Below are 22,427 nucleotides of genomic sequence, written 5' to 3' on the forward strand. Positions count from 1 at the left end.
AACAGTCGGGAAGATGAGGCCCAGAAATCAGGATTTTAAAAAGATTCCCAGGTGATTCTAATGTGCAGCCAAGGTTGAGAACCACTGTCCTAGACACTAGAGCAGTGATGGCGAACCTATGACACGCGTGTCAGAGATGACAGGCATGTCAGAGGTGACACGCAAACTTACTTTTTTTGGTTGATTTTTCTTTGTTAAATGGCACTTAAATATATAAAATAAATACCACAAATATAAATGTTTGTTTTACTATGGTTGCAGATATCAAAAAATTTCTATATGTGACACGGCACCAGAGTTAAGTTAGGGTTTTTCAAAATGCTGAACGCCGAGCTCAAAAGGTTCGCCATCACTGCACTAGAGCAAAGTGAGCCTGGAGCAAGTTACTGTTGCAGTGGGGGATGGAGGGAAAGCAAAGGTGAGAGACATAAGTAAAATCAGAGTGTCTAGGAAAAATTAAAGGGAAGATATCCTAAAACTTCCAGGAAATCTCCACCAATAAAGCAAAGCAAAGCAAAAAAAAAAAAGCCTCTATTCTTCTGTGAGCAACAAACCAAACTGAGTTGGGGTCTCAGACAATTCCCTCATATGATTGCAAAGACAGACAGAAACTCCTGGATTGGAGAGGGCTCCCCTGAGGGCTCCTAGATTGGAGAGGGTGCAGGTTGGGCTGAGGGACCCCCACACCTCCCAGTGCACGAATGTCATGCACTGGGCCTCTAGTTAGAGTATAAATGTCTTTGTGTCAGGGACTATTTTATTATTATTTATATCAAACATAACCTCATACAGTTTTTGTTGATTTATCTAAATTGTGGTTTATTACCCAATTTTCCCTCTATTCTAACTGGTCAGTCTTAACTCTTATAGCCCTTGGCCTTTCCCAGGTCTTTACAAAGTCATTTTTTTTTACTTTCTTTAAGGCACTTCCCAAATTACATATTACTCTTCTTTGACCAATGTTGCCCATGGAATTTTCTTTAACTCTAAGATTTGCGCACATGTGTGTGTGTGTGTGTGTGTGTGTGTATCTATTTAGTTTGTTCCATACTATTATCCTATATAATAAAAGCCTAATATGCTAAGTGTTCGGTTGTCCGGTCATCCATTCAATCAAAGTGTAATATGCTAATGATATGCTAAGGCCGCTCAACTGCTTGCTATGACGCGCACTGACCACCAGGGGGGCAGACACTCCGACTGGTAGGTTAGCTTGCTGCGGGGGTCTGGCTTATCGAGACCTACCGAGACGGGCCGGGCACGCCCTGGAGCCCTCCCGCGTCCTTCCCTGGCCCTGATTGTGCACTGGTGGAGTTCCTAGGCCTGGCCTGCTCCCTCTCGCAATCTGGGCTGAGGGACTCCTCCCCCCCCCCCCCCAAAAAAAATGCATGAATTTCGTGCACCATGCCTCTAGTATACATATAAAATAATAGCTTTCATTTATTGAGTTATGTCTAAACATTTTACATTTAAGACTAATCAACCTAATAAGATAGGTACTAGTAGTATTATTATCCCATTTTGCAGATGAGGAAACTGAAAACAGAATTTAAATAGCTTGTCCAATGTCACTCAGTTAGTGATTACTGGAACTGCATTTGAACCTAGGGAGTCTTGTTCCAGGACTTTAAATTGCTGTGTAATACTGCTTTTTTATATGTTTCTTGGAATTTGTTTCTCTAATTTCTACATGTTTTGTTATGTTACCAGGCAGAATCCTAATTACCTCTATTCTTATTCTTGCTGTTTAACAAACCCTCAAACTCCAGTGTAGTTATCTAGATTCACATTAAACACTTAATGAATAAAAATGGAGGTGATACTTACTTATTTGGCTACTTTAACTATTGCTTATGTTAACATTGTTTTGTTTAAATTTTAGGGAATTTGAATCTGAAATTCGATTTTACACTGGAAATGACCTTCTGGATGTTTGGGATAGGTGAGTATTTTTTATTCAAACTTAACAGAGAATCCTTATGGCCATGCTTCTCAAATTGGGGTTTATAGAACAGTGTGCCAGAATAAAAAGTGGTGTCTTGTGGACAAAGAAACAGAATAATTATAGTGTCTCTTCCTGAGGTATTCAAGACTAAAGAAATTTCAAGTTTGTAGCTGTGAACTACACCCTTTTATCCCCATCCCCATTATTTCCAATTGGCACTTATTAGAGATACTTGGAAAAGTCTAAGGGATACAAGCTTAGGACATGCCATTGAGGACCTCTAAATAAGCATACTTTCAATACATTAGATATTTCTGCTTTAAAAAATCCAGAATGGGTCTTGAAGCAAAAACAAAAGTTTAATGTACTTTTAAAATGTTCTTTTCCTTTTCTTCTTGTTCAGGTATATTAACTGGACGGAGCAGAACTATCCCCAGGGTGGGAAGGAGAGTAATATGTCAACATTATTGGAAAGAGCTGTAGAAGCACTACAAGGAGAAAAAAGATATTATAATGATCCTCGGTTTCTCAGTCTCTGGCTTAAATTGGTAAGTTTCAAATACCATCTTTTAAAATATTAAACCAAAAGATTTTCTCTAGAAATACCCAGTACACCAAAAATGGCAGAACCTGAGCCTTTTAGTAGATACTAAACATTTAATAAATATTCAATATTTGGTAAATTGGTTTTACTTTAAAGATAGATTTTAATGTTTTATACCTCTTTACGAGTGATCACAAGGCTGATATACCTTTCCATGGGAGTGTGTTACTTGTTTGTTTTAAATATAATTGGGTCATGCAACTGTATTGGAGGATAATGTGTAGGATCTAATACATTACATTAGTAAAATTGGAAAAAGCTTTTGTAGATGATTCTGGTATCCCTTTCTCTGCTTTTTGAGAGTCATTATCATAAAAAATGATGTTTAATTCTTCATTTCTCTTTGGGCTTCTTTTACCTAGTTTATTGCTATATCCAAAAATGTCTGCCTGACTATATTGTACTGTCTTACTTGACATGTAATTCTTTTATTTCTAGAACACTTTTGAGGGTTTCTTACGAAAATATCTTCATAACTAATAATGACCAGGGTTTCTTACACATTAATTTCATTGCTTTTATCCTAAAAGAGATAAGAAAAAAGTAAATGATATTCAAAATACAGTATTAGATAATGGATAATTAGATACTTACAAAAAAAAAATTTAAAAAATTGTTTAAAAAATAGGTAATTTGCTGTAACCGGTTTGGCTCAGTGGATAGAGCGTCGGCCTGCGGACTGAGGGGTCCCAGGTTCGATTCCGGTCAAGGGCATGTACCTTGGTTGTGGGCACATCCCCAGTAGGAGGTGTGCAGGAGGCAGCTGATCAATGTTTCTCTATCATCGATGTTTCTAACTCTATCTCCCTTCCTCTCTGTAAAAAATCAATAAAATATATTAAAAAAATAAATAAATAAAAAATAGGTAATTAGATACTAGATTAGATAATTCTAAATAATGGAATATTTACAGTGACTATTGTAATATGACAAAATATTGATATTTGAAATTGATAAAATTTTTGGCTAAAATATCTCTTGGGAGGACCCAACTTTTATTTTTTTCAAATTTTATGTTTCAATTACACTTTACATTCAATATTATTTTGTATTGGTTTCAGGTTTATTTCTTGGCGCTCTATTCTGTTCCGTTGATATATATGTCTGTTTTTATGACAGTACCATGCTGTTTTGATTACTAAAGCCTTATTGTATAGTTTGATATCAGATAATGTGATACGTCCAATTTTGTTCTTCTTTCTCAAGATTGCTGTGGCTATTCAGGGTCTTGTGTGATCCCATATCAATTTTTGGATTATCTGTTCTAGTTCTGTGAAACATGCTGCTGGTATTTTGATAGGAATTGAATCTATAGATTTTCTCGGATAGTATGGACACTTTAATGATGTTAATTCTTCCTATTCATGAGCACAGTATATGCTTCCATTTATTTGAAACTTCTTCAGTTTCTTTCTTTAGCATCTTATAATTTTCCAAGTATAGTTCTTTTACCTCCTTGCTTAAATTTATTTCTAGGTATTTTATTTTCTTTGAGACAATTGTAAATGGGATTGTTTTCTTAGTTTCTCTTTCTGATAGTTCATTATTGGTTTAAAAAAATCGATTTCTGAATATTTATTTTGTGTCCTACTACTTTGCTGAATTCATTAAACAGTTCTAGTAGTTTTTGATGAAATTTTTAGGGTTCTCTCTATATGGTATTATGCCATCTGCAAGTGATGAGGTTTACTTCTTTCTTTCCAATTTGGATGCCTTTTATTTCTTCTTGTCTGATTGCCGTGGCTAAGACTTCCAGTATTGTGTTGAATAAGAGTGGTGAAAGTGGACATTCCTCAACTAGTTCCTCATCTTAAGGGAAACGCTTTTAGTTTTTCCCCATTGTGTATGATGTTAGCTGTGGGTTTGTCAAATACGGCCTTTATTATGTTTAGGTATGTTCCCTCCTTTCCACTTTGCTGAGTTTTCATCATAAATGGGTGCTGGATTTTGTCAAGTGCTTTTTCTGCATCTATTGATATGATCATATGATTTTTATCCTTTTTTTTTTATTACTGCTTCTATTTCATTCGTTGTTATCGGTCTGTTCAGGTGTTCTGTTTTTTCTTGGTTTTGTTTTGGAAGATCGTATGTTTCTAGGATTTTATCTATTTCTTCCAGATTATCTAATTTGTTAGCATATAGTTGTTCATAGTATTTTCTTACACTCCTTTGTATTTCTGTGGTGTCAGTTGTTAACTTCTCTTTCATTTCTGATTTTATTTATTTTGGTCCTCTATTTTCCTTGATGAATCTGGTTAAAGGTTTATCAGTCTTGTTCAGCTTTTCAGAGAACTTAAATCTGGTTTTATTGATCTATTGTGTTATCTTTTTAGACTGTTTTGTTTATTTCTTCTCTGATCTTTATTATTCCTTCCTTCTACTCACTTTGGGCTTTGTTTGTTCTTTCTCTAGTTCCTTTAGGTGTAAGATTATATTGTTCATTTGAGGTTTTTCTTATTTCTTGAGGTATGCCTATAATGCTATAAATTTCCCTGTTAGGACTGATTTTACTATGTCCCATAGATTTGCATTTGTTGTGTTTTTAGTTTTCTTTGTCTCTAAGTATATTTTGATTTTTTCCTTGATCTCATGGTTAACCCATGGATTGCTTAGTAACATGTTATTTAGCCTCTGTGTATTTGTTTGTGTTTAGTTTTTTTCTTGTAGTTTATTTCTAGTTTCATACCCTTGTGGACAGAGAAGATGCTTGATATGATTTCAGTCTTCTTAAATTTTTTGAGACATGTTTTGTGTCCTACAATGTAGTCCATCCTGGAAAATGTTCCATGTGCACTTGAAAAGAATGTATATTCTGCTGTTTTGGGGTGAAATGCTCTGAAAATATCATCTGGTCTAGTGTGTCATTTAAGGCTACTGTTTCCTTATTGATTTTCTGTTTGGACGATTTATCTTTAGATGTCAGTTGGGTATTAAAATCCCCTACTATGGCTTTATTACAGAGATTACTCCCTTTATGCCCCTCAAGTATACTTTATATATTTTAGTGCTCCTATGTTGGGTGCATAAATGTTTAAAAGAGTTATATCCTCTTGTTGGCTTGATCCCTTTATCATTACGTAATGTCCTTTGTCTCTTATAGCCTTTGTTTAAAAGTCTATTTTGTTTGGTATAAATATTGCTACTCCAGCTGTTGTTGTTTTTTTCTTTTTTTCATTTCCATTTGCATTAAATATGTTTTTTCCATCCCTTTACTTGCAGTGTGTGTGTGTGTGTGTGTGTGTGTGTGTGTATGTGTGTGTGTGTGTCTTTCCATCTGAAGTGAGTCTCTGATAAACATATGTAAGGGTCTTGTTTTGTTATCCATTCAGCCACAGTGTGTTTTATGATTGCACATTTAAACCACTTGCATTTAGAGTAATTGTTGATATGTATTAATTGCCATTTTGTTATTTTCTTTTTATCTTTTTTTCCCCTTTTTCTCCTTAAAGCAATCCCTTCAACATTTATTGTAATGTTGATTTGGTAGTTATGAACTCCTTTAGCTTTTTCTTATTTGGCAAGGTCTTTATTTCTCCTTCAATTTTAAATTAGAGTGTTGCTGTCTTTGTAGGTCCTTGCTTTTCATCACTTTATTTCGTGCCAATTCCTCTGGCCTGAAAAATTTCTGTTGAGAAATCAGCTGACAATCTGATGGGAGTTCGCTTGTAGGTAACTAAGTCTTTTCTCTTGCTGCTTTTAAGATTCTCTTTTTGTCTTTAACCTTTGGCATTTTAATTATGATGTGTCTTGCTATAGGCCTCTTTGAGTTCATCTTGTTTGGGATTCCCTGCACTTCCTGAACTTGTATGTCTATTTCCTTCACCAGGTTAGGGAAGTTTTCTGTCATTTTTTTCAAATAGGTTTTCAATTTCTTGCTCTCTCTCTTCTCCTTCCAGTATCACCATGATGCTAATGTTGGTACAGTTGAAATTGTCACAAAGGCTCCTTACTCTGTCCTCACTTTTTTGGATTCTTTTTTCTTTTTGCTATTCTGATTGGGTGTGTTTTGCTTTCTTGTATTCCAAACTAGAGGCCTTTCGTGCAAGAGGGGGCCTTTCTTCTCCCGGCTGCTGGTACTGGCTTCTCTCTGGTACCCGGGACCCAGGCTTCCCTCCAGCCGCCAGGACCCGGGCTTCCCTCGCAGAGGGAGGCCCCGCCCACCCACCGAAGCCCACTGGTTGGTGGCCTGGGCCTCCCTCTTTGGGGCCATCATAGAGCCTCCCGATTGATGGCCCCGCCAGCTGGTGGCCTGGGCCTCCCTCTGCGGGGTGATCATGGGGTGATGGCCGGTCCCCTGACCAATTGCATTGCACCCACCTTGGCTGGCCTGGTGCCAGTGGGTGTCATAGCGTGGTCCTGGATTGTCGTCCAGATGGTCGTTCCGCTGTTTGGCCATTCGGTCGATTTGCATATTATGCTTTTATAATATAGGATGGCTGATTTGATTCTCATCTTTATTTACTCTCCTGTTGATTCTCTGTAAATTACTCTTTTTTTGTTCTTGTTAATCCTCACCCAACGATATTCTGCCCCTTGGATGTGTCACTTGTGGAGGTGGTTGGGTGGTGGTCTTTCGACTTGGTCTGAAGCTATCCATAGGTTGCACTGGCTCTGGGGCCTCCCCATAGATGCAGGCCAAGGTCAGCTGCTGCTTGTGTTCTGCCCCGGGCCACCCAGCGTGAGCTACAAAGTGATCTGCAGATGTTTGCTACTTGTGCTGGGCTTGGAGGTGCCCGAGAGAAACCAAGCTATGAACCATGGCTGACTGCCGCTAATGCCAGGTCTGGGGCCACTTAGTGAGTGGTATGGGGCATGCTGAGGCTAGATGCTGCTTGTTTGAGAGATTTTAGGAAAGTCTGAAGCATGAGCCAAGATAAGCCATTCCTATGGAAAAGCCACTGAAAACAGCTTGGGTGGGTCCACAATTTGGGTAGTGTGGGGTCTCAAAGAATCACCAGGGAAGGTGAACAGTGATAGCCAAGTTGATAGAGACTCAGATATGGCTCCCACCTGCCTGTTCTGTGGTGAGAAAACTCAGAAAAGGAATAATGGTCTCTACCAGCATTTCTGTTGGGGAGAAAGTTGTTCCTCCAGTTCTTACCCTGATGCCAGACAAATCAGTTCCCCTCCATATGCCCCTGGTGCCTTTGAGCTGCTGTCCCCAGAATAGAACTTAGAGGGAGTGAGTCTGACTAAGCGGTGAGTGGGCCCTTTAAGAGGAACTGCCTGGGACTCCGGCAGGCCTCTGTCTCGCTCAGCCACAATCCCCTCTGGTTTTTACATCCAGAAGTTATGGGGGCTTATCTTCCTGGCACTGGAACCCTGGAATGGGAGGCCTTGTGTGGGGTTGGGACACTTCATTCCTCAAGGGGAACCTCTGCAGCTGAGATATACCTCCCAATTTTTTAAAAAATATTATTTTATTGAGTTTTTTACAGACAGGAAGGAAAAGGGATAGAGTGTTAGAAACATTGATAAGAGAGAAATACTGATCAGCTGTCTCCTGCACACCCCCTACTGGGGATCAAGCCTGCAACCAAGGTACTACATGCCCTTGACCGAAATCGAACCCAGGACCCTTCAGTCCTCAGGCTGACGCTCTATCCACTGAGCCAAACCACTTAGGGCTTCTCCCAATTTTTATCTGCCACACGTGGGACCAGTTCATTCCACATGTCCACCCTTTCTATCAGTCTCAATGTGGCTGCTACTGCTGGTGCTGGTGCTTTTTTACCTTTTTATTTTTTTATTGATTCTAGAGAGAGGATGAGAGAGAGAGAAATATTGATGTGAGAGAGAAACATTGATCAGTTGCCTCCTGCATGCGCCCCAACCAGGGTTCAAACCCACAACCTAGGTATGTGCCAGACTGAGAATCTAAACCACCACCTTATGATGTACAGGACTATGCTCCAACCTAGCCACACTGGCCAGGGCGATGTGGCTTCTTCTTTAATCCCTAGTTGTAGGACTTCCATTCAGCCAGATTTTGCGTAGTTCTGAATGATGATTGTTCTGTAGTTTAGTTGTAATTTTGATGTGGTTGTGGGAGGAGGCGAGTATCATGTTTACCTACGCCGTCATCTTGACTGGAAGTCTCTTATATAATATTCTTATATGGGTTTTATTAAGAGGTTACACTGGGTAAACCTCTAAAATGACTTAATCCCGGGATTCTATGGTTATATATTGTTGGAGCTATTAAAAGTAACAATTAGTTGATGCTATCTTGGTGTTGGTATTGAAGAGCAATGACATTATTATAAAGTAAAAAAATCATAGTCTAGACTAGTGCTCCTGAAAGAATGGTCTGCAGACTGTTCAAGATAAGTATAAAAATTGAGTAGCCATTTAGAAATTTTGTTAACATTTGACATTGTCACAACATCCAAACATATTATTTATTTATCTAGTAACTTGTTATTGTATTTAAAAATATCAGTTCCACGATCGAATGTAAATTTTTAAACACACACACACACATATCCCCCCCCCCCCAATACTGGCCCCTTCACCACAGGTAATCTGAGAAACACTATTCTAGACAATCCTCAAATTCAAATGTTCAGCCCTAGAATGGTCAGCAATAATCTTAACATTGTACATGGATAACAAGGTGCATATTAAATTATTATTTTTTTCTTTATGGGATAGTCAGGAGAGTAACAGATGGTTTTCTGACTATCTTTTGATTTGCAGAAAGATGTCTCCAATCAGAGAGTTATTTTTATAAGGGATAATTACAGTCTAACTAAGGAAATGTTTATTTTTAGAAAATATCCAGTATTTTTAGTTGAAATGGTTTTAGTTTGGCCTTTTAGAGCTTACCAAAAAGATTTTTTTGGGGGTGGTGAACATACAATACAGTGCACAGATAATGTGTTGTGGAATTGTGCACCTGAAACCTGTATAATTTTGTTAACCAGTGTCACCCCAATACATTCAATAAAAAGGAAAAAGAAAAGATTTGTTTACCTTTTGGATCTAACTATGTTGTCCCTTAATTTATGTTTTCTTAAAGTGATCTCATTTAGCACTCTGGAATAACCATGGGACAGCCAGCTTTTATTGGCAGTTCCATGCTGCACAGAGTTATTCAGAGAGTTGTTAATAAAGTGAAATCTATGTTAAGACTGGATCTTACACTGATAACACATTCAGAATTATAACTTTGCTTGAAGCACTATCACATATGGGAAAACATTACTAATTTGGGTAAGCAGAAAAAAATCATTTACTGAATTACTGAATATTAAACTATAAAATACTGTTTTTGTGAGAGAGATATATATATAAATGGAGCATTTCATTTATTCAATCATTTTCTACCAGTCCCTGGCTAAGGATTAGGATATAGTAGAGAGCAACGTTTTCTGTGTTTGTGGAGCTTACTTTATTGTGGAAGACAGATGTTAAGCAATTAATTGTAAAAGTAACAAAAAAAGAGGGCAAGTATTGAGTTGTGTGGGCATACATATAAGGAGGACTTATTTCAGGCTAGACAATAAGGAAAAGGTAGGTATGAGAGAAAATACATCTAATAAATACACAGGAGAAAATGTTAGCCTCCCTGATAGTAAAAGAACTAATTGGAAAACTGAAATGCCATTTTTACATGAAATGAGGGAGTTTTAAAAAATGGTATTTGGGAATTACTATTAGCATTTTAAATTTGTATGACTCTTTTAAAAGGCAATTTTTAACTTTTTAACATAGTCCTAATAGGATTTTTTTCTTAAGAGAGTAATGTAAAACATGAATGGTTGTATGCATGAAGGTATTTATTATAGAATTATTTGTAATTGAGCAAACTTAAAAGTTGTTTATTTAAAAAGTAATAGTGAAGAGTAAGCTGCAGCATGGAAAAAATGAGCGTTGCACCAAGTGTAATAAAAACAATTTTGATTATTAAAGCTTTATAAAATGATTGAAAAAATCATCTTATTCTGTATAAGACTAAAGAAAGTACATCAAACTGTCAGTGGTGGGATTTTTAGTGATTTTCACCCATACCCCCTTTCTACTAGAATTATCTAGAATTACAAGTTCCTTCTAAAATCCAGATTTGAGGACTCAGTCCCTGCACGTGAGGGAAGCAACCAATTGAAGTGTCTCTCACATCGATGCTTCTCTCTCTTTCTGTCTCTTTGTCTGTCTCCCCCTCCCTTTCACCCTCTCTAAAAATCAATGGAGAAAATACCCTCAGGTGAGGGTTAACAAAAATAAAAATAGAATAAAATACAGATTTAACCATGCCATATAACTCTCCCACCCCAAAACACATACATTGACCCTAAGGTAAATTCAGAATTGATTAGCTTGACATTCAAGATCTGTCACACCTTTTTTTCCAAACTCCTATCTTGCCTACACCCCTACAAACAATTCTGTATGCCTAGAGTGCCCTTCCTTTCCCATTCTCTACCTGATGTGAGTCTATTCTTCCTTTAAGGCTACACTCAAATATCATACCTTCTTGAAGTCTTTCCTCCTTTTTCTCACAAATTAATCTCTTCTGTTCTCTTTGTAGGTCCTCTTTTGTCTTCTTTTTAGGTTCTCTCAGTATCATCCTTACAACATTATATTATAACCAGTGCCCCAGTGCAGGGATTTGTGCACATTGAAAGGATATTAATTAGAAGGTGGCCAGCTCGGTGGGACTGGGCGAGATACCTGGACACGCCCTGGAGCCAACCTCCCTTGGTCCTTCCCCAGCCAGCTGCCTTGGCACTGCGGCTCGATGGGCGTCTGTGGAGTGAGCGGGGTCCCTCCGGCAGGTGGGGTCCCTCGGCCTGGCCTGTGGGGATCGGGCCAAAACCGGCTCTCTCAAATCCCCCAAGGGGTCCCTGATTGCAAGAGGGCAGTTCTCGGGTGACATACCCTGGAACTGGGCTCCCTCCTCTCTGGTTCCGGGGTGCGTCACCCAGAACTGCCGCTACCAAGTCACCACAGCTCGGAAGCTCCTGCATTGAGCATCTGCCCCCTGGTGGTCATTGTGCGTCATAGCTACCGGTCCAACGGTCACTTAGCCTTTTATATATATATATATATATATATATATATACTAGAGGCCCTGTGCACAAAAATTTGTGCACTCGGGGAGGGGGGCGTTTCCTCAGCCAGGCCTGTGCCCTCTCGCAGTCTGGGACCCCTCGGGGGATGACCACCTGCTGGCTTAGGCCCACTCCCCGGGGGGATTGGGCCTAAGCTGGCAGTCAGACATCCCTCTGGCAGCCAGGGAGCCCTCGGGGGATGTCCACTTGCCAGCGGGGAGCAGGCCTAAGCTGCAGTCGGACATCCTTAGCGCTGCTGAGGAAGTGGGAGAGGCTCCCACCACCACCACTGTACTGGCAGCCGTCAGCCTGGCTTGTGGCTGAGCAGAGCTCCCCCTGTGGGAGCGCACTGACCACCAGGGGGCAGCTCCTGCATTGAGCGTCTGCGCCCTGGTGGTCAGTGTGTGTCATAGTGACCAGTCATTCCCAGTTATTCTGCTGTTAGGGTCAATTTGCATATTACCTTTTATTATATAGGATAGAGGCCTGGTGCACAGGTGGGGGCTGGCTGGTTTGCCCTGAGAGGTGTCCCGGATCAGGGTGGGGGTCCCACTTGGGTGCCTGGCCAGCCTGGGTGAGGGGCTGATGGGTGTTTGCAGGCTGGTCACACCCCCTTCAGGGTGGGGGTCCCCACTGGGGTGCCTGGCCAGCCTGGGTGAGGGGCTGATGGCTGTTTGCAGGCTGGTCAAGCCCCAACCAGTGGGGACCCTCACCCCATGGAGGTTTGGCCAGCCTGGGTGAGGGGCTGATGGCTGTTTTCAGGCTGGCCACACCCCCTTTAGGGTAGGGGGTCCCCACTGGGGTGCCTGGCCAGTCTGGGTGAGGGGCTGAGGGCCTTTTCAGGCTGGCCAAGGCCCCCCCCCCCCCCAGGTGACGGAAGCTCCCAGCCTCTCCTTTTTTTCTTTTTCTTTTTTTTTTTATTCTGAGATTTATTTACCTTCTATAATTGAAACTTTGTAGCCTTGAGAGGAGCTCAGAGCTGTCCAGGGCGGGCGGGAGGGAAGCTTGGCTTCCTCCATCATTGGGGCAACCAAGGCTCCTGCTTGCTCCAGCTCCATGGCTGCCGGCTGCCACCTTGGTTGGGTTAATTTGCATATAGTCGCTCTGATCGGCTGGTGGGCGTGGCTTAAGGCATAGCAAAGGTATGGTCAATTTGCATGTTTGTCTTTTATTAGTGTAGGTAGATAGATAGTTACGTTTTTTTCAATGCAGAAACTACAGATAGTATCTCCAGTGATTGTTTGGCACATAATAGACAATAAGTGAATAGAAATTGGTTAACTGTTAATGCTTTTAATTTGTTACAGGGGCATTTATGCAACGAGCCTTTGGATATGTACAGTTATTTACACAACCAAGGGATTGCCGTTTCACTTGCTCAGTTCTATATTTCATGGGCTGAAGAATACGAAGCTAGAGAAAACTTTAAGAAAGCAGATATGATATTTCAGGAAGGGATTCAACGGAAGGCTACACCACTGGAAAGATTACAATCCCAGCACCGGTAAAATGCTTCTCTAGAACTTGTTTTAACTCTTTATAACTAGTGGCTATAAATGGTCATTTTTGCATCTAATAAAGTACTCTCCATGGATTGGCATGTTTACTTAGTTACTATTCAGTTTTTTAAAAGGCATATTTAACGTACAGTAAAATTCATTCTATGGTGTAGTGTTTTATAAGTAGTTTTCACAAATGAAAAGAGACATGTAACCATTACCATGATCATAATACCCTAGTAAACTAGTTCCACCACTCCATAGAATTCTATCACGCTATCCCTTTGTGCTCAACACCTACTCTCTCCCAACTCCTGTCAACAACTGATTTATTCTCTCACCCTACAGTTTTGCCTTTCCCATAATATCATATAAATGGAATGATAAAATATATAGCCTTTTGTGTTTGGCTTCTTTCATTTAGCATAATGCATTTGAGGTGTACGAGTTCTTTATATATTCTGAATACAAGTCTTTTGTCAAATAAGTGATTTGTAAGCCATTCTCCCAGCTTAACTCTGGTCTATTCATTCTCTTAACAATGTCTTTTATAGAATAAAAGTTTTTAATTTTGAAGTAGTCTGACATTAGTTATTTCTTATGGATTGTGCTTTTGTTATATCTGAGAATGTTGTCTAGCCAAAAGTCACAAAGATTTTCTCCATTGTTTTCATCTTGAAATTTTATAGTTTACTTTTCACATTTAGATCTGTGATCCATTTTGTGTTATTTTTTTTTTAAATATATATTTTATTGATTTTTTACAGAGAGGAAGGGAGAAGGATAGAGAGTTAGAAACATTGATGAGAGAGAAACATCGATCAGCTGCCTCCTGCACACTCCCTACTGGGTATGTGCCCGCAATCAAGGTACATGCCCTTGACCGGATTTGAACCTGAGACCCTTGAGTCCGCAGGCCAACACTCTCCACTGAGCCAAACCGGTTAGGGCAATTTTGTGTTAATTTTTGTATAAGATTTGGGTCAAAGTTCTTTGCAGTTGAAAAGACTCTCCATTATGTTGCCTTTGCACATTTGTCAAAAATCAGTTTCAGTTTGATGATTTTGTAGTTTTATTTCTGTTACTCTATTTTGTTCTATTGATTTGTATATTCATTAGTGTATACCATGTTATCTAGATTACTGTAACTTTATAATAAATCTGGAAATTAGGTAATATGAATTCTCTAACTGTTCTTTTTAGCTCTTCTGATTCTTTTGACTATAATGTGTTGATTTTTCTTGGGGTTCATTTAAGATTTTTTTTCTTTATTTGTCATGGGCGGGGGGGAAAAAGGACACTTATGTAATACCCTTTGTAATACTTTTAGCAAAAAAAAAAAAAAAAAGATTTTTTTCTTTAACATTGGTTTTCAGCAGTTTGATTGTGATGTGTCTAGATGTAATTTAATCCATTTGGGGTTTAATGGGCTTTTAAAATTTTGTTAAATGAATACCTTTCACAAATTTTGAAAAGTTTCCAGTCATGATTTTAAAAATATTTTTCTGAGCCTATATTTTTTTCTTTATTCTTCTGAGACTTCAGTTATACATATGTTAAACCTTTTTAAAAAAAATTTTTATTGCCCTAACCAGTTTGGCTCAGCGGATAGAGCGTTGGCCTGCGGACTCAAGGGCCCCAGGTTCGATTCCGGTCAAGGGCATATACCTTGGTTGCGGGTACATCCCCAGTGGGGAGTGTGCAGGAGGCAGCTGATCAATGTTTCTCTCTCATTGATGTTTCTAACTCTCTATCCCTCTCCCTTCCTCTCTGTAAAAATCAATAAAATATATATTTAAAAAATTTTTATTGATTAAGTTATTACATATGTGTCCTTATCCCCACATTACCCCCCATCACCCCACTCATGCCCTCACCCCCCTGTTGTCTATGTCCGTTGGTTAGGCCTATATGCTTGCATATAAGTCCTTTATGTTAAACCTTTTGATAATTGTTCCACCGGTCCCTGAAGCTCAGTTCCTGTTTTAATAAAATTTAAACCTTTTTTCTTTCTATTCTTCAGAATGGCCAATTATTGATTTTGTTTTCGGGTTCGTTTACTCTTTTGTCAGCCCTCTTCATTTTGATATTGAGTCCATCCAGTAAATTTTTTATTTTAGACAATGGTGTTTTTCAGGTCTAAATTTCCATTTGATTCTTTTTATATTTTCTGTGTCTCTGTTAAGAACTTTAGTCTTTTCATTTCAAATGTTTCTACCTTTATCTCATGGAGCATAGTTATAATAGCTGCTTTAAAATCTCTCTGAAAACTCCCAGCACACCTGTGTCATCTGTTGTGTGTGTGTGTGTGTGTGTGTGTGTGTTTCTTTTGGTTAATCCTCCGAGGATATTTTTCCATTGATTTTTTTAGAGAGAGTTGAAGAGAGGGGGAGAGACAGAGAGAAACATTGATGGGAGAAAGACACATTGATTGGTTGCCTCCCACACAGGCCCCAACCAGGTCCAGGGATTGAGCTTGCAACCAAGATACGTGCTCTATAGACTGGAATCGAGCCTGGGATCCTTCAGTTCATGGGCCCATGCACTATCCACTAAGCCAAGCCAGCTAGGGCACCTGTGTCATCTTATTGTTAATATCTCTTGATTATGTTTTTCTTTGAGAATTGGTCATATTCTCCTGGTTATTTGTGTGTCAAATAATTTCGGATTATATCCTGGACATTTATAATGATACTATATGTTATTAGACTCTGGGCCCTATTGGTTAATATTCTGTGGAGAATGTTGAATGTCTTAGTAGGCAACCAATATTCAGATGTCTCAAGTTCTTTCTCATCTTATGTGGCTAGTGATTTCAATGTCTGTTAAATATTCAAGACCTTAGGGATCTATCTCATGTGTTTTGCTCATTGGTTGTTCTGGGACTTGGGCAGTGGTTTATATTATAGTTCAGTTCTCACAGCCTTTTCTGTTCTGCCATGGTTCTGCCCTGTGCATACATAACTGAGGAGTGAGTCTAGGGTTTGTGTCAATTCCTGTACAGAATTAGAAGATCCTCTTCCTTCAGCTCATCCTCTCCCTTATTTCTCCCATACCCATTGGTCCTCAGAGTCCCCCTTCCCCAGTCCTCTGGCCAGAAAGATGAGGTTTCTTTAGGAGTTTTAACTTTCCACACCACCTTTGCAACAATTCAAAACCACAAGAAAAAAGAGAAGGGAAAACAAACAGGAAACAGCCCCATGTGGGTTATTTCTTGAAGTTTGTCTCCTCTCCACAGTTCACTTGCTTTTGTTTACTTTTCAGAGGCCTCAGTTGCTTTTTTGTATTATATCTAGAGATTTTAGTTCTAATCAAAGAGAGAGAGGGGAAGGGGGAGGAAGGAAGAGAGAGAGAAGTACGTGCTATCATGGGCATACTCCATGTTGGGGGCAGTGTATGGAGAAAGAGACATAAAGGCAGTGATAAAATAATGTGACAAGATGTTAACAATTGGTGAATCTACATGAAGGGTATTTAGGTACTTATTTACTCTTGTTAACTTTAAGTTTTATAATAAAAAATTGGTGGGAAACTCTGACTTTAATAAATTCTGTAATCTTAGTTACCCTGATTTTATCCTCAGACCAACGTAATGGTGATCTTCAGAATATTTTTAATTAGTCAAATTTGGACATTTAAAAGGGGGTGTTAAATCATTCTAGCCCAAACCTTCTCTGATCTCAAGGTGGTTTTCTTTATTCCTAAGAGAATAAACACTTCTTTGGGCTTTTTCTACATATTTCTTCTGCCATCCCACCCTTCTCCCTTGTTTGTTTTAACAAATTAGAATTTTGAATCCAGTGAGTAGTATTCATCTCACCAAAAGTTAATTGTTCATTTTTTACTTTAGACAATTCCAAGCTCGAGTGACTCGGCAAACTCTGTTGGTACTTGAGAAAGAAGAAGAGGAGGAAGATTTGGGGTCCTCTGTACCACAACGAAGTACACTGGCTGAACTAAAAAGCAAAGGGAAAAAGACAGCAAGAGCTCCAATCAGCCGTATAGGAGGTGCTCTCAAGGGTATGTTTGTTAAATGTTATTATGGGAAATTCTTAGTCTCAGGTGGTAGGCAAATTATGTAAAGAGATAATATATATGTAGACATTGTCCTAGTATTCTGAGTACTAGGTAGCAAAAAGAGGGAAGCCTAGGAGAGTTGATATCACAATGTACACAAAAACCAAAACTTGTCAGCAATTTTGTGTCTTAATTTTTATAAAAATATAGGAAGCATCAAAAGTTTTTGAGTTTAAGAGTTGTTAGTCAAAAAAAGATATGTCTTGTCAAAATAAAGTTTACATGTCCAGAGCCTCAGAGAATGTATTAATAACACGGTCTGTAGTCTTTTGGGGCCAAAAATTGGGCTCTCTTTGTATTTACATCTAAAGATGAACAACAATAAGCTTTTTTTAATTCACTTTTTTTAAGGTAAATTTTATGTTCATAGCAACATTGAACAAAAGGTACAGAGAGCAATAAGCTTTTATTAACTAAATTTATAGCAGTTAGACATGTAAATGAGAATATTTTTTAAAAATCTCTTACCCTTTCTTGGTATCAACTTACCAATATTTAGACTGTTTCTTATAGATCCTACTATTAGAGTATAAGAGAGTATATGGTCCTAAAGAACATTTCATTCATATCATGATGAAGGTTGATTGTATTAAGCAGCCCCACAACAGAAAGCACCCCTAATAAATGGACTAATTTTAATTTGTCTTCATTAGATTCGGTATGTCTCAACTGATTTCCATTGACAGAAAATTTTAAACTGAAAAATGAAGACTTAGGTTAGGTTAGTCTCTGATAAAACTAGACAATGTTAGAATGATGACTAAAGGAAGATATAGAATTTGGTGGGGTTTTTTGATATCTATGAATAAAAGATTGTAGGTGAGGGAAAGGAGCGAGAATATAGGTAACAAACACTGGATTAAAAAATTACTAATTATCTTTTAAAATCTCTTTGATTCTGTGGTAGCAGAAGTAACCTTATCTGGCATCTGAGTTGAATAACTAAAAATTTTACATGGTTTTAATATTTTTCTCCTAGCTTCAAACCAGAACAGAGGACTCCAAAATCCACTTCCTCAACCCATGCAGAGTAATTCTAGAATTACTGTTTTTGATGAAAATGCTGATGAGGCCTCTATAGCAGAGCTGTCTAAATCTACAGTCCAGCCATGGATAGCACCCCCTGTGTCCAGGGCCAAAGAAAATGAGCTGCAAGCGGGCCCTTGGAACGTAGGCAGGCCTTTGGAATACAGGGTAAGGACTCTTACTTTGATCCAGTGTCTTTGCCAACATAAAAAAAGACTTCAGATTTAGATTACAGGAGTATTTTTAGCATCTTTAAAAAAAAATTCTTGCATAATTAGGCATGGTCTGCATATGTTGTGTCAGAATGTAAAGCCATGGTAATTTTCATTTTCTTCATTGCCAGCCTCATGACAATACAACTTCTGTGACAGCTGTACCCTCCGTGCTGCCCAGTTTTACTCCATATGTAGAAGAGACTGCACAGCAGCCTGTTATGTGAGTTTGATTTCCTGATTTTTTGAGGTGGGAATTATTAAGCGTGGGCAGAGGTACCTATCCTAATTCCCAAAGGTATTTTCATCTTTGTGAGTATGAAAGTAACCAAAGTTTTGTGTTTCCTTTATGTCTATATTCCTTTGAGTATGTTAGGGCTAAAAGATCATTGGTAATATTCTTACTGAAAAATAAACTTAATAGGTTTATATTTACATTGTTATAAGTCAAAGATAACCACTGTGATTCAAGTGAGATGTTCTACCTTTATTATTGACAGGAATTAGAAATTATGGTAGTGTTTCCTCTGATCCTGCTCTTTCCTTCCAAATATTTTTTTCTTTTCCTTCCTAGTCCTTAGCATTTCTGTTTGTAAGAAAGAGTGCTGACTAGATAATCAGGCAGTCTGAGATTTAGTCTAATACATAACATTGTGGCATTATAATACTAGATTGTATTTTGTGCCCCAGTGCAACTTAACTCATAACTAATCTATAACCCTCTACTACTATACGGTAGGTAGTGTAGCAGAGTAAAAATAGGTAAGATTTAGAGTAAAAATACTGTCTGTTAAGAGCTCATCACTAGGGAGGTTAGTCTTTTTAAAAAATATATTTTTTATTGATTTTAGAAAGAGAGGAAGGGAGAGGGAGAGAGAGAGAGAAACTTCAATTGGCTGCCTCCTGCAGACCCCCTACTGAGGATTGAGCCTAAAACCCAGAATCAAACTGGCAACCTCTTGGTGCATGGGTGAACACTCAACCACTAAGCCAAACTGGCATGGCAGGAGATTGTTCTTAAGAAAATAATGAGTATTTATAAAAAATTACCTGAAAAAGTTGATAACAAATATTTATGGGTGTTTAATTTTTTTAATGTTTCAAATTACTTTTTAGAAACAATTATGTCAGAATAAATATGGTATAGAAAATGTTCAACTCTATTTTCATTAAACTCTTTCATGGATGTCTTGTTTGACTTTTCTATAACATTTTTGTTTAGTTTGTGTGTTTTTTAATATGTTTCAGAACTCTTGATAGATTAAGAAAACCAGCAAAACTCTGTAATAGGAGTTGTAAATATTTTCCTCTAGTTTTCCACTTATCTTTTGATGTTGCCTAGCAGCAACCATTATAACTATATTTTAATTTCTTACAACAATCAAATTTTACCATCTTTGCCCTAGCCGGTTTGGCTCAGTGGATAGAGCACCGGCCTGCGGACTAAAGGGTCCCAGGTTTGATTCCGGTCAGGGGCACATGCCCGGGTTGCAGCCTCCTACACCCAATAGGAAGCATGCAGGAGGCAGCCAATCAATGATTCTCTCTCATCATTGATGTTTCTATCTCTCGCTCCCTCTCCCTTCCTCTCTGAAATCAATAAAAAAATATATTTAAAAAAAAACAACAAATTTTACCATCGTGTGTTTTTTTAATGATAATTTTGTTTTTCTCAAATGTCATTTATTAGAAAATAAAATTCCAGAGAAAGTAGGAGATACAAGGACAGCTGGGAAGTGGGTACAGTACACAGACCTCTTTAAATCAGGGGCATAGAGGATCAAAATAAAATGAGCTACAGGCAGCCCTGGCTGGGTGGTTCATTTGGTTGGAGTATTGTCCTGTATACCAAAAGGTTGTGTATAGGTTCTATTCCTAGTCAGGGCAAATATCTAGGTTGCAGGTTTGATCCCCAGTTGAATCCCCAGTCAGGGTGCATCGAGGAGGGAACCGACCAACCTTCCTTCCTACTTATCTTCCTTACTTCCTTCCTACCTTTCTCTCTCTCTCTCTCTCTCTCTCTCAAAAAGGCAATAAAAACATATCCTCAGGTGAGGATTTAAAAAAAAAAAGAGCTACAGGCAAAAAGCCAGTTACACATCTATGGTCCATTCACCTAGAGAGGTTCACTCTTGTTCCCCACATCCCTTACCCCTCCCCACAGCAGTCAGCTTTATCCTTGGTGTTTTCAATTAAACAAACAAAAAAAAGTTTAGCCCTACCTGGTTTGGCTCAGTGGATAGAGCGTCAGCCTGTGGACTGAAGAGTCCCAGGTTCAGTTCTGGTCGAGGGCACATGCCTGGGTTGCGGGCTCGATCCCCAGTAGGGGGTGTGCAGGAGGCAGCCGATCGGTGATTCTCTCTCATCATTGATGTTTCAATCTCTCTCTCCCTCTTCCTTCCTTTCTGAAATCAATAAAAATATATTTAAAAAAAAAAAAGTTTAAACTTTCTTGCCACCTGATGGTTTCTTCCTCTCCAGTTAATGGAATGAATCAGCAAAAGGGGGAATTTCTGATTCTTGGAGCTGGAGAGGAAGCTGAGGAGGGACAAACAGTTCAAAAGTATCCCCCATTAACTCTGTTCCACAATCATGGGGCACATCCAGCCTATTCTAGTTTAAAACATTAATAAGAAATTCAAATTCTCTCCCCCATTTTTTTAAGGAAGATAATGCTTTGGAGGCACAAGAGTGAATTTCAAATCCAAGTGGTAGGAAATGAGTATCTATCTATACTAATAATCTATACTAATAAAAGGGTAATATGCTAATTAGACCAGGAGACCTTCTGGACAAAACCATGGTGGCGGGGCTGAGGCAGAGGTGGTTAGGGGCGATCAGGCCAGGAGGGGAGGGTAGTTAGGGGCAATCAGGCCGGCGGGGTGGGGGCCAGTTGGGGGCAACTAGGCTGGCAGGGGCGGGCAGTTGGGGCAATCAGGCCGGCAGGGGGGGCAGTTGGGGGCAGTCAGGCTGGCAGCGGGGGGCAGTTGGGGGCAAGCAGGCCGGCAGGCAGAGTGGTTAGGGGCGATCCGGCAGGCAGATGAGCAGTTAGGAGCCAGCGTCCCGGATTGCGAGAGAATGTCTGACTGCCGGTTTAGGCCCAATTCCATAGGGATCCCCTGAGGGTTCCCAGATTGGAGAGGGTGCAGGCCAGGCTGAAGGACACCCCAACCCTCCTGTGCACAAATTTTGTGCACCAGGCCACTAGTATATATTTAAAAGGCTAATATGCAAAGTGTCCCCTCGGGAGTTCAACCGGGAGACCGGGAGTTCAATTGCTCGCTCTGACGTGCACTGACCACCAGGGGGTGGCGCGGAATGAAGGAAGGCCCCAGCCAGCAGCCTGAAGCCCCCGATCAGCCCTGATCGCCAGCTAGGCCTAGGGACCCTACCCGTGCATGAATTTTGTGCACCAGACCTCTAGTTAAGATATAAGAGTCCCAGTCTCTCCCTCCCAGCTCCAGGGGATCAATCATCACTCTAATCCAGCCTCCTTGAGAACAAAGAAAATCATTGGAAATAAAACAAGTTTTGGTGTTTTTTAAATCCTCACCTGAGGATATGTTTTTATTGGATATGAGGTGGGGGGGAGGGATGAGAGAGAGAGAGAGAGAGAGAGAAACATCAATGTGAGAGAGAAACATTGATCAGTTGCCCGCCCCTGGCTCATGCCATGCTGGGATGGAACTCTCAGCCTTTTGGTGCACAGGACAACACTCCAAATAACTGACCCACCCAACTAGGGCAGGAAAAATAAGTCTTAATGGGACCCCATGCCCCTTTCCTTCAGATAAGGCATCCCTTTGGCTCCAGATTACATAGGTTTATGGCCCCATAGAATGAGGGAAATTCTTATTAAAAATGTGAAAGAAATGGAGCTTGGGGGAGAAGCAGCACAAGAGGAGTGCTGGGTTATGGGAAAGGCTTCCAAGAATTATCCAGCTGGCAGCCATGTGGCATCTGCAGCCTAGGAGCGCCTTCCCAGACCCAGATGCCTTGGGTGAAAGAAAT

At 39.6% G+C, this 22,427-nt stretch overlaps 1 protein-coding gene across 2 annotated transcripts in view; it reads left to right on the forward strand.

Annotated features, from left to right (window-relative positions):
* BUB1B (BUB1 mitotic checkpoint serine/threonine kinase B) overlaps nucleotides 1-22,427 on the forward strand; it is a 65,805-nt gene that overhangs the window by 8,072 nt on the left and 35,306 nt on the right. For both annotated transcript variants that reach the window (XM_014459417.2, XM_014459418.2), the window contains exons 3-8: nucleotides 1,883-1,942; nucleotides 2,349-2,493; nucleotides 12,910-13,106; nucleotides 16,952-17,121; nucleotides 18,158-18,372; nucleotides 18,548-18,639. In XM_014459417.2, the coding sequence (XP_014314903.1) occupies nucleotides 1,883-1,942; nucleotides 2,349-2,493; nucleotides 12,910-13,106; nucleotides 16,952-17,121; nucleotides 18,158-18,372; nucleotides 18,548-18,639 (879 nt within the window). The remainder of the gene's footprint in view (nucleotides 1-1,882; nucleotides 1,943-2,348; nucleotides 2,494-12,909; nucleotides 13,107-16,951; nucleotides 17,122-18,157; nucleotides 18,373-18,547; nucleotides 18,640-22,427) is intronic.

Source organism: Myotis lucifugus, unplaced genomic scaffold (genome assembly GCF_000147115.1).
Source record: "Myotis lucifugus unplaced genomic scaffold, Myoluc2.0 scaffold_109, whole genome shotgun sequence".
In the NCBI taxonomy this organism is placed as follows: Eukaryota; Metazoa; Chordata; class Mammalia; order Chiroptera; family Vespertilionidae; genus Myotis; species Myotis lucifugus.